We start from the raw sequence: 12,338 nt of genomic DNA, 5'->3' as shown, positions 1-12,338 counted from the left end.
ATGTTATTGAATCGTTATAAAAACAATTACTTATCAACACATTTAATCATTTATTTAAAAAGCAGATTTCTTCAGCTTAAGGATTTTTTATTCCATTTTTAACTATATTTCTGTAATACATTAATCTTTATCTTGTATGAAGTAATTCTGAGTACTCCGATGCAATGAACTTGCAAGAAATATTGCTCTTATTATGCTAACTTTTTGTTTATACACAAAAATATTTATCATACCTCGTTTGATTCTAATTTTTTAATCATTTTTTTTTTTCTATATATTACTTTTTTATCACTATAAATCTTTCTTTTAGAAGTTCAGTCAATAAGTCGAGATTTTATACATAGAAAAGTCCAGATAATCATTTAAATAGCATTTAACGTTTGCAAAATGTGAAAATGCTAATTTATTTGGTAGGGGGTAATTTATTTATATAAAATAATAGAAGAAATTTATTATCTAAGTGTATTTTTAGAGCTTTGTTTTTAGATAATGTACTTTTACTTTCTGTTCTTCCCATTTAGACTAATTTCATGCTTGTTTTTTATATATAGTTATTGAGAAACAAAGCGGATATCAATGCTGTGAATGAACACGGAAATACGCCTCTACATTATGCTTGCTTTTGGGGTTATCAAGCCATTGCCGAAGTATGTCCATATTCATAATACCAGCTATTTTCTATGTTAACATTATATTAATTGAATCAGTGACATGGTGTACAATAAAATGCTTTAATTATGAACGCATATTTTTTATGATTGTTGAATTCCGTACTAAATTTTCTAATAATTCCAAAGGAAGTAGAATTTTCAGCTTTATTTGTTTGAAGAATATTAAGTAATATTTTGCTTTTAAATCAAGTAATCCAGAACATGCCCTGCCTATCGTTTTATATTTTGCTGTAAAAAACAAATTACTTTCTTTCCTAATTTTAACATTTTTATATTTAACGATTAATTAAATACGTCTGAAAAAATTAGTCACATCCTTTTGGAAAATAAAGAGTACAAAAATGCTTTTGTTTTATTAATCAAGTTTTAAAACAAAGGATTAATAATTCCCTTAAAACTAGGCAAAATATGTTTGCAAAAGGATAAATTAATTAAAATATTTAATATTTTTGTATATTATTCTGTTTGAACTTTCTTGTAGGAGATGGTCGTAATTTCTTTTTGTTGTTCTCTATGATATTTTTTATAAATTATCTTTATTCATAACTTTTCCTTCAGGTTACCATCAGTTTAGAATTTTTATTCTCACCAAAATAAAAATTGCATCTTGAGAGAAGATAAATGTACAAACAAACAGTTTTATTAAACGAAGCATTACTTTGGCTAATGTTTTTAATTGAATAATTTAAGGAAAATTTTTATTTTTGGTGGAGTTGATATATCTGCAAATTCTGAAATTAATTTCATTTCTTCTGCACACAAAGTTACTATTTAGATTAGTGTTATTAAAACTATCAAACAAGCCTCTGTTATCAAAAATCTATTAATGTAGGGAGAAAAAATATTTTAACAAAATCGATTGTTGATTACACCTTGTTTTGTTTCTGATCAAGTTTTATTGTTCTTAAATTATTCTCTGCATGTTACCTGCAGCATGTTGACAATTAGCCAAACTGTCCAATAATTCTCAAGTTTATTTACATTGAACCTACAGTTACATATATGTACATCATTTATGCATTCTTTTCTGCAAAATTTTCATGCTAAAATTGAGATTTTTCAGTCCAGATTTTGTAACATAGTATAGAAAATTTAAAAAAAAAAGTTTATTTCTCATTCGTTCTGTTCAGCTCTTCATTAAAATTTTTGTGACAACTCATAATAAAGTTTCAGAATAAGATATTAACTATCCTTATGTTTCATATACTTTTTTTATATATTATTTTTAGTTTTATTTACTTTTTTATGTATTTCATTTTAATTCATATATCTTGCCCATGTAATTGTTTATTTATAACAGTTCGAATGTTTCAACAATATACAAATTCTTAACAGACTATTAAAATTTTGTTTATACTTGATGAATGTATTACAAATATTGTAGCAAAATTGGAGGTATACTGAGAAGTTTCATTTCTATCAATGGCACAAAACAATCTGCATGAAAAAATGTATTGAAAAATGATGTGCTTCTTTAAAACTTTGTAGGATTTAATAAACAATGGAGCTCTTGTAGCTATTTGTAACAAGTATGGAGAAACTCCTCTAGACAAATGCAAAGGCCAGATGTCTCAAAAACTTCTAGGTATGTTATATTTGTTCAGTTAAATAATATTTATTAGGAAATACGTTGTTACTTTTCTTGACTTAACAATGATTTTACTTTTAAACAGAACAATAGAAAGAACTAAATGTTTTCTTCCTTCTGCTTTCTAAAAATTTAAAGTCTGATTATTTTAATTGAATAATGTATGAATTACTCCTTTAGTAATTTTGAAAGCCATATTCCTATGAGCATTTAAATTTTCAGTTACTGAAAAGTAAACTTTGAAACCATAAAATTTTCTTGCAGTTTTGATTGCTTTGAAAATAAAAAATGTACATGTTTTTTGTGTGTGTTGCCAAGTTCACAACCTTTTCATTTAATTTTGCTTATCACGTTTTTTCTTCCTGCTCTAATCTCTTAACAAATTGCTGGGATGAAAATCGATTATAAATTGTTTATATTGTTGGCTTTTATTAATTTTTTATTAGTTTCAGAATTATATTTTCATGTCTGGGTATGTTTTCAACGATTTTAACATTGGCAGAATGGAAAAAAAAATTAATTGTAGAAAAGTTTTATTTGTTGTCTATTGCATTGGCCTGCTGGATATATTTCCTAACATCACAAATTTTGAGTTATCATTTCTCTGGCTTACAAACTGCACAAAAGAGGGGAAGTATATAGATTTTACACTTTTCCCCAATGGGGATTTTATTATTACTAACACTAATTTTGCTATTATATATCACTATCATGAATGTTTGAATGCTAGCAAAATCTGAAATTTTGTCGCTTTAAACTGTTCCATGCTCATATACGCTAAATTTCTATGAAGTACATCAGTTACATTTTTTTTTTTTTTTGCCAATATTTTCACTAAATCTGCTCTTTTGTTCTTAAGTTAAGATTTGTTATTATGAAGTCATATTAATGTATCTGGGATATATTAGTGTTCCTGATATACAGATAAATGATTGCTCGTCCTGATGTAGAATTGCATTCTGTTATGTGTATTTTGTTGAGATTTAGCATAGACCTTATATGGATCATGGAGGGAGAATTTTGCATTAATAAAAGTGTTCTTTCAAATGTACCATCGGATGACGCGTTTCTCTAAAATTGGGGGGGGGGGCTATCTAATTTGTAGAACTTTTAAAATGCTTGTATTCAAACCTGGAAAATCATTCTTCCTCATTTTTTGTAAGAAAAAAATATCGAATTTTACAGGTAAAATTATTTTGTCATAACTCCATCAACAGCTCTGGTGCAGTACCAATAAATTGACATTTAAAGGACACGGAAACTTATTTAAAATGTAACTTTGGAAAAAGACAATGTTGACTTGGGGTTGTGTGACAGAGGGTTGTGTTCTTGATATTCAATATTGCAGCTGTAGCAATTGAATTGTCTGTCCCTTCTATGTTATGAAAGCTTCTATGATCTATTTTAAAGCTGCGCCTATATCTGATTTACATGACACAACATCTGCAGTATCTGAACCCGTATCAGCCCACTAGTTTTTCTTGCTAGTTTATGTTGAAAATTGCCGTTGGCTATGCATTGTTTTGAAAATTTTGTTATCAGATGAGGCACATTTTGCCCTAAATGAAGTAATGCATACTCAGAAGTATCACATATGGGCTATTTACGAGTCATTGTTTTGTGTGAATAACCTCTACACTCCGATAACATGAGAATGTCGTATGAATTTATTGCTAATCTTATACTAGGTCTTTTTTCTTTGAGAGGTTCACTCTTCTAGCCCTTATCCCCAAATACTGGTTACTATGATTTTCAACAGTGACTGTTGGCTTACAAAAATGGGTATGTTTAAAGGTTACTGTTTTAATGAAAATGATGTGCCATCCTGTGTTAATCATTAAGTGAAGGAAATATCTAATACTAAGTTTAGTGAAAATTTGTAATTTCGGAAGGCTTTCAGAATGTCTTAGCCTCCTCATTCACATAAATAGATTCTTTTCGATTTTTAGTTGTGGGAACTTATAAAAGATTGAGAAAACTTGCTTAAATAGAAGGCAAGGATAATGCGCATTGTTGCATTTCCTTAAAAGTTGCTTTGTGCTATAGTGAAGCATGTTTTATCTTTTTCAACATGTGATTTGCTTTAATAGGTTGCATATTAAGCAGTTTTTATAACTATGAAGTATTTGGTAATTAGATTTGCTGCGCACAACCTATTTTCATCTATTGGTCGAAATTTGAAGCGTTTTTAAAGCAATTTTCTAAATTACTATAATTCATGTTTATACAAATATCGTGTTTCATATAAATATGACTCAAACTAACACTGGATGTATATGAATGTAGGTCGAGTCACTTGAAGCATCATTTATAAGCAACAACCCTATATTTTCACTTTTGTCAGCCAAATGCTTTGAAGGATAATGTTTACTTGTAAGATTTCATTACATAATGAATCATAAATGTGTGCACTGACGTAGGGAAAAAAACATTTCATTAATTAGGGAGAATGCTTGTCATTATTCTTCAGTACTACAACATATTTTTTATAATTTTATTTATTCATCTGTATCCAGATAAAATCTTATTTTCATAAGTCTGTAAATTAAACTTTATATGATGCTAAACTTTTACTACTGAATATTAAAACATTTGAATAGTTTCCTTTTATAACAATGATCTTGGAATATTTCTGGAAAAACCCATTTTTTTTTTCTTTTATAAGAAAATAAATGTAATTTTGTTTGATAAAATTACAAAACAGTAAGCTGTAATATGTTTCTATATTTAATTATTATATAATTATACTTTATAATCATTTCAAAATTTCCAAATAACAATAATTTCGTTAGAAATTTTAAAATCTTTTCTTTTTTAATGATAATTTTTATTTCATGTAAAAAATTTCCATTGTTACTGTTTGAAAATCACCAATTTATTGTTGAGAAATGTCATAACAAGGTTTATTTAATTATTTTAAAAGAATCTTTGATCTTGCCTTTTACTCTGTGGATTGATTTTGAAAAATCTCTATTTTAGCTGAAACTTGACATCAAAAGGTTTAAGCATTTTTTTTTTCATGATACAGATTATAGGTATCGATTATAACGTTTTGGTATTATGTCTATTATATTGACTGAAATATAATATTTATAATTAAATGAATTTGCAAATCAGTAAAAAATTCATTTAATTTTAAATATGATAGATTTGTGCTGCATCTGTTGTAAATATTCTATAAATAAGCGTACATAAAGCACCGGACATCTGTAGTATCTGAGCAAACTGTTTTTCTTGCATGCCAGAATAAAGGCTCATGACATACTGAGCTATAGGAATTCAGGAAGATTCGTTTCTTTATATAGTATTTACAGATGAAATCAGTAAGAAATTTTTATCTGAAAATTTAACCTTGAATCCCATGCTTATAAATGTTTGTCTGTTTAAGAAACGCATGTGAGATTTATAGTTCATATTTTGTCTTGTTTTATAAGAAATTATTCAAATGTAAAATAAGTGAAAAAATTAATTTAAATAATTATATTTCTCAATTAATGTACTGTGTTGCTTGACATTTTTTTTATAATTTCTTTTCCAGAGCTTGCAAATCAACTTGGTCAGGATACTGGAAAAATTCCTTACAAGGATCAAAGTTGGTTAGGATATAAAACACGTTCTCGTAAGTGAAGCTAAATAATTTCTTTTTTTAATCTATTTTTATTGGATTAATTTTTGTTGTATAGTTATAAAATTATTTCATTTAAAGGTGATGGTACATTATCGCGGCATTCATTCATAAATTTGAAAGAATTGAGCTTTAATTACAAGATAGCTGTAAAACCATCTGGAGAGGTAAGATTTATAATTTTGTATTTGCGCTGGCTGTAATTTGAAATGGCAGTTTTTATTGTGTCTAATTTTGATTTTAAATTGAAATTTTAATTGTTGAACTTAAAAACTAAATATGCACTACATATTTAACTGCATAACTAACTATTATGGAATGCTTTAGGAAAAGTGTATTTTGAAAATTTGAAACTAAAAGCATCGAAGTCCATGGAGTGGAGTCATAAGGCCGTCATTGATATACAAAACTATCCGACTAAGTACTAACTATTATAAACGAGAATGTGTACATATGTAATTCTTTCTGTTTTCTTTATTGTAACTGCTATTCCAATATAAATATCCATAATAATTTTTTTTAATTATCGTAAAAAGGTTATATATGATATTTCTCTTAATAAAAGTACTAGTATGAGCCATCAAATCTCAAATACTATTTCCAAAAGCTTTCCACAATTTTGGCCACTACTATAGATTTCAAGAAAATGAAAAATTCAGTTTTGTTTTTTAGTCTGTTTGCCTACATTGAAATGACCATTCAGTGAATGTTGTTGCTTTATTTGAAATTATACGTAAGAGACGGAAAATAAACCAACTTTTACTTGTAATTTTCAGTGTGCAAAAACGCAGCAGATCATTAATTTCATATAATCTTGTTTTCTAAGTTCGTATGAATTACATTTCCTTGTTTGTGTATTATATAACCATACTAGTTTAAAAATTCTTTCAGACATGGCGAGGAATGTGGCAACAAAATGATATAGTAGCTAAAATATTGAATGTTAGAGAAGTAAAGCCTAGGGTTGTTCGAGACTTCAATGATGAATATCCTCGTCTGCGTATTTTTTCTCATCCTAATGTTTTGCCCGTTATTGGCTGTTGTTGTCAACCTCCAACTCTCATTGTGATTAACCAATATATGCCTTATGGATCTCTTTATACCGTTCTTCATGAATCAACTGGTATGGAAATATTCTGTAAAACTTTTTTTTTAATTGTCAACATTTGAAGTGTATTTCTGACAAGTTTTTTAAGATCTTGTTTAAATAATTCTTTTTTTTTTATTATATAGTTTGCTTATACTTCTTTATGATAAAAATTAATAATTTTTAATGCTGAATTAATATTAATTTGCATAAATCATATAAAGAAGATGTTAATATTCAACTTTTATTTTTAATTATTTGTGGTTGAGTTATTTTCATCGAAGGTTTTAATTTTTTATGACGTACACGTTTTCATTTATTCAGAGATTCGATTATTTATTCAAAGAGATTGTCATTAAACATTATAATTTTTTCAAAATTTTTTTGTTCTGTTTGCTGTTTTCAAACAGTGTGTTTAAGAGCCATTTATTTATTGAAATTTTTTAGAGGTTATTAATTTTAATCTTATATTATCAGATTTCAATAAAACATGCTTACGGGCACAGCAATTGTGCCATTATAGCTAGAATTGTGATTTATATGGATTTGCATTGGCAGACACAAAGTGTCATAAGTTTGAAATATTTAGTAAATGGAATGCCATTTTAATAGTATTTGATCCTATCTAGTAACGGGAACTTTATAGTATAACTACTAGCACTTCGTCTTTAATATTTCTGAAAAACGTTTTTGGTTAATTAAATGGAATTTGAAAAAATAAGTTAGTATTTCAGCGCTAGTAAATAATTTTTTACCTCTGTAAACTCTGTAAAAACTAAATTGGCTTTTTTTCCGTTTAAATATTTTAGTGCGTTTTTAAATAAATGTTCATTTTATGGGCGTGTTTCATAAAGTCGCGTTTGATTTTATATTAACTGTCCTTAATTCAATTAGTGTTCGAATGTGTATCTATTTCAGACTACTTATCCTATTCTTGCCAAATTTTGCAGGTATCGTCGTTGATACAGCACAAGCTTTAAAGTTTGCAATTGATATCTGTAAAGGAATGGCGTATCTGCACACACTAGAACCGTACATCGAACGATTGTATTTGAGTAGCAAACATGTCATGGTATGATGTAAATTTTAGTTTGTATTTATTAAAATAATATTTTTGGCGTGTTATAGTGTATTTGTGTATATGGAAATTTTCCTCTGTGATACAACAATGCAAACAATAGAAATAATAAATTTGTATAATTGCATTATACAAATTTGTTATGTTTATTCCTATTTATTTGAATTTCAGCAGTGCATACAATTTACAGGTTTTCTTTTCTATCAGTAAAGTAGTATTCGTTTCGTAATGTTGCGAGATTCTATCGTATTCTTGTATTGTTTATTCATGAAATTTCAATATCTTTACCAATACTAAAATGAAATGATGAATGACGTTTAACTATTATTTTCCCTTTTGTTTAATGTCAATATAAAATAATCAAATTATTTTTGTGATATAGAAAATTTAGGATGACGTTAGTTTCGATAAGTGAGCAATCGCCTAAATCGTTTTCTTTTTTGTAAGCTTTTTTCATTAGACACATTGTTTTGATTTAAGACAATCACGATTAGATTAGATATTGTTTTAAAATGAATTCATCAAAGGAATTTGTTTTTGTTTTCAGAATGCCTGGAATAACGTAGAAATATTATTTAATTCTCGAATTATTCTTTGTTCTTTAAAGAAACTGGTGTCTATTATGAGAGAAAATTTTTTAGAAACCATGAATAGTTATTCTTTGTTATTAAAAATGTACCTTCAACATTTAAGAAAAATGTAAGTGGTTTTAAAAATTCATCAGCAAATGTATTAGTCTCACAATTCTCTCAAAAAATAATAAATATTTGTGTGCAATCTTTAAGACAAATGCAGAATACTTTGCTTTGTACGGATAAAAAGAATAGATTATTTTTCTTTTCCCTCTTTCTCCACACACATGATGAAGCGAGAGAATACTGTTGAAGAGCAAAATTACAAATGGTATTTTAAACTTTTTATTTATTTATTTGCTTAAAAATTTTCTGTTGACCTAAAATTTAAAAATAAAGATAAATAAAGAAAGTTTAAGATAATTAATAAGAAATATTGAGCTGTAAAATTTTTATATTTCATGAGTTTATTGTTTACTTACGGTTCAATAAATCTTTATAAACGAGGATAAGGAATGGTGGAAAATAGCTAAGAACATTTAAGATAAAAATTTTAATTAAAAAATTCAAAGTTAGTAATTGCCTAGTTAAAATTTCTATAATAAAAACTTACCTACATCAAGTCAAAATTCTAATTATTAATCAAAATTGATTAGAAATCCGTTTAAAAATGTATTTTTGTTTAGTGTGATAAGTTCCAACACCACATGCTTACAATGCACCAGCCAACATTTATTAGAAGAAATAACATTGTTTTTCAAAACAGCAAACAAGACATTAAATTGTTAATTTTTTTTCTTCCAGTTTTGTTTTGATGGAGTACACGAATTATTTCGATGGGTGTGATTTAAATTGATGGGATGCAGAAAATTTACCAAAACTGAATGTGTTATTTCAGTTTTGATAACAGTATGAAATATCTTGATTTAAAAAATGAAGAAAATCCGTGAATTTCGTAAAATGCTTGAATCCTGGGAGAAAACAGTCTAAATCCTTGAATAGCTTGGTTTTTCATAAATTGAGTCTTGAGATGATACTTGCTAATGATCAGAAGAATTTCACATTTATTGTTGCTAAATTTAATGAATGATATATTTTTCTGTAATTATTCCTGAATTAAGAGTGCAGTAAATGTATAAAAAATTGTGTAATGTTTTTACAAATAAGTTAAAACTTACTTGCCTACTCAGAATATATATTTTAATCTTTTTTTAAGTGTATAATATTTTGATTATGTTTATATGCAGATGTAATAAGCTTTGCAATTCTTTTTTCTTGTTATTTATTGTCTTTAAACACCTTTCTTTTTATTCTATTTATTTGCAGTATCTTTCTATACTAATAAAGAAAAAAAATTGAAAAAGTTATAAAGTATTTAATTGCATTTGCATAAGCAATTAAAGCGTATATTAAAGTTTTATGATTAAATTAATAAATTCCAATGTATAATTTTGTTAGCTGTTGGAAACTTCACATATTTAATCCATTAATGCAATACTTTCCCTCGGTTACTACTATTTTACTTTTAACCAATACTTTTCTAATAAACGGCCCATTTGTTGTGCTTACAGCTACTCGGGAAATGATATTTCTTGTTTCCTAATAAAATGTTATGCAAACTTATCAGGTGTCTGCATAATGTAGTTTATCTTCCTATAATATCCTTCCTATAATCACTATATTTGAGAATGCTTAACGGGTGCAGATAGGACAGATTGTTAGCTTCTCTCGCATATTTAAGTGGGATCCTTACGTATTTTGTGGATTTATGTTGTCTTAAGTATATGTGTGAACAAAATTTCTCCTGAACGAACGATTCGAAATTAGTGTTGCAACTGTGTAAACCTCTGTAAATGGGTATGATATAGAAATCTTTTTAAGCAATCTATCTTTTACACAAATATTTAAAGGTACTGCAATGAAATTCAAACGTGTATTAGTTGTAGATGTCATGCATGAAATTTTGAATCCAGTCTTATAAGTCGCAATTGCGTCAGAGTACATTTTGAAAATTTATGAACTAACAGATCATGTTGGTGAGATTACTCCCCAATGTGTTGAAGCCCCCAGCTCCTTTTTGCGCATCTAAAAAATTTCTAAACGTCGTATTAGCATCATTTGAAAGAAAATAGGAATATATGAAATGAAAGAACTTGGCAGAATAACAATACACAGTCAAATAAGTGTTTTTTAAAGCGTTTATAATATTTTTATGTGAAAAATGCTGATCTGCAATATGAAATTGTTATTTTGTATAAATTCTAATCACATTTTATAATTTCGATTCATTGTATTTTTTAAAAATTCTGTTATAAAAATTAAATGACAGTATTGTAGGTATGAGTGGGCTCCTAGAGAGTCTCTTGGCAACCAATATTTTTAGGCCCAGTAAACCTTTAATGCCCTAAATTACCTAGATTTGCTGCGAAAGGGTGTTATGCCGTTCATTAAAACAAAAACAAACAAACAAACAAAAACTCAGAAAGAAGAATGGTGGCTTCTGCTGGAACAATGATTTTCTATATTACTATCAGAACTTTAATTTCTCTTGATGGAATTTTAGTAAATATATGTTTAGGATAGAGGGATAGTGATCTCTCATCCATTAGATCTCATCCTACTGTATTTATTTTTGTATCTGTTTTGTATTTTGAAATGTAACATTAATTCAGCTTCATAGTTTGATTTAATAACAATTGGATGACCTCAAGCAATTGTCAGTTTGAACACTTCTGATAGCTGCTAAAATTCTTTATTTGTATAAATCTGAGTTTTTGAAATTTTGATATATATTTATTTGTCAGTTTTTCAAATTGCGTTTATGTAATGTTTGGAAAACCCTTTTTAATTTAGGTTTATCTTTATATTAGATCACTTAAAATATTTTCAAATTAATAAATTTCAGTCGTGATTTTTTTAGATTGATGATGATTTGACTGCTAGGATTAATATGGCTGATGCAAAGTTTTCCTTTCAAGAGAAAGGGAAAATGTATGATCCAGCATGGATGTCACCAGAAGGTAAATCCAAAATGCGAAAAAAAATCTAAATATTTTCTGTAAATAAAATCAGTTTAGAAAATTTACTGTAATCACCTTAGCTGTTACTGGTTTTTTTAAACATTGTGCTAACTGAAGCAACAAAAAGGTAGTGAGGTTTACATTTTTAAGTTAAACTAAATATGCATTAATTTATTATTTATTACAGAAATAAATTATAAATAATATAAATTGATATGTCCTAAGTTTCAGATTCCCCCCCCCCCCCGTCAAGGGCTCACCATCTTTAGATGAGTACAGGTGTCCCAATCCCGAGTTTCCAGGATTCTTTCCTCTCTTTAAGTTTACTCTATTCTACACCTTTTGCTGTTGGTTTCCATTCATCAGTGTCAAACAAGGGACTTCTCCACGAGAAGCTTTTTGCCGCTTTGTTGGCTTCTTGCTTCTCTTGGACAGTCAAAAACTTATTTGTTGGTCATTAGTGGCAAATTATTAAACTGCACTATATTCTACGTTGTGTCAATCGGGTAGTAACTACTCATCCAAGTAGTTAGTCTATCAAGGTTCATGCGAATGGGCCATTTCCTTGAACTTGGTGTTTATGTGCCAACTGTTCCGAGGGAGGCCTCCGTGCTTATAAGTTTCGGCTATCACCATGGCAAGCACGGAGGCTGGGAATGTCCAGAATTGATGAGCTGTGCCGTTGGATCCGAATCTT

The 12,338-nt window shown here is 27.8% G+C and overlaps 1 protein-coding gene across 4 annotated transcripts in view; it reads left to right on the top strand.

Moving 5' to 3' along the window:
• The window catches only part of LOC129958423 (integrin-linked protein kinase-like), a 95,900-nt gene that overhangs the window by 75,116 nt on the left and 8,446 nt on the right, over window positions 1–12,338 (top strand). For all 4 annotated transcript variants that reach the window (XM_056070909.1, XM_056070908.1, XM_056070912.1 and 1 more), the window contains 7 exons: window positions 552–647; window positions 2,160–2,256; window positions 5,798–5,878; window positions 5,966–6,051; window positions 6,776–7,007; window positions 7,922–8,043; window positions 11,542–11,641. In XM_056070909.1, the coding sequence (XP_055926884.1) occupies window positions 552–647; window positions 2,160–2,256; window positions 5,798–5,878; window positions 5,966–6,051; window positions 6,776–7,007; window positions 7,922–8,043; window positions 11,542–11,641 (814 nt within the window). The remainder of the gene's footprint in view (window positions 1–551; window positions 648–2,159; window positions 2,257–5,797; window positions 5,879–5,965; window positions 6,052–6,775; window positions 7,008–7,921; window positions 8,044–11,541; window positions 11,642–12,338) is intronic.

This window comes from Argiope bruennichi, chromosome X1 (assembly GCF_947563725.1).
Source record: "Argiope bruennichi chromosome X1, qqArgBrue1.1, whole genome shotgun sequence".
NCBI classification, from domain to species: domain Eukaryota; kingdom Metazoa; phylum Arthropoda; class Arachnida; order Araneae; family Araneidae; genus Argiope; species Argiope bruennichi.
The sequence above is the reverse complement of the archived record's forward strand: the minus strand, read 5'-3'. Positions and strand labels throughout refer to the sequence as shown.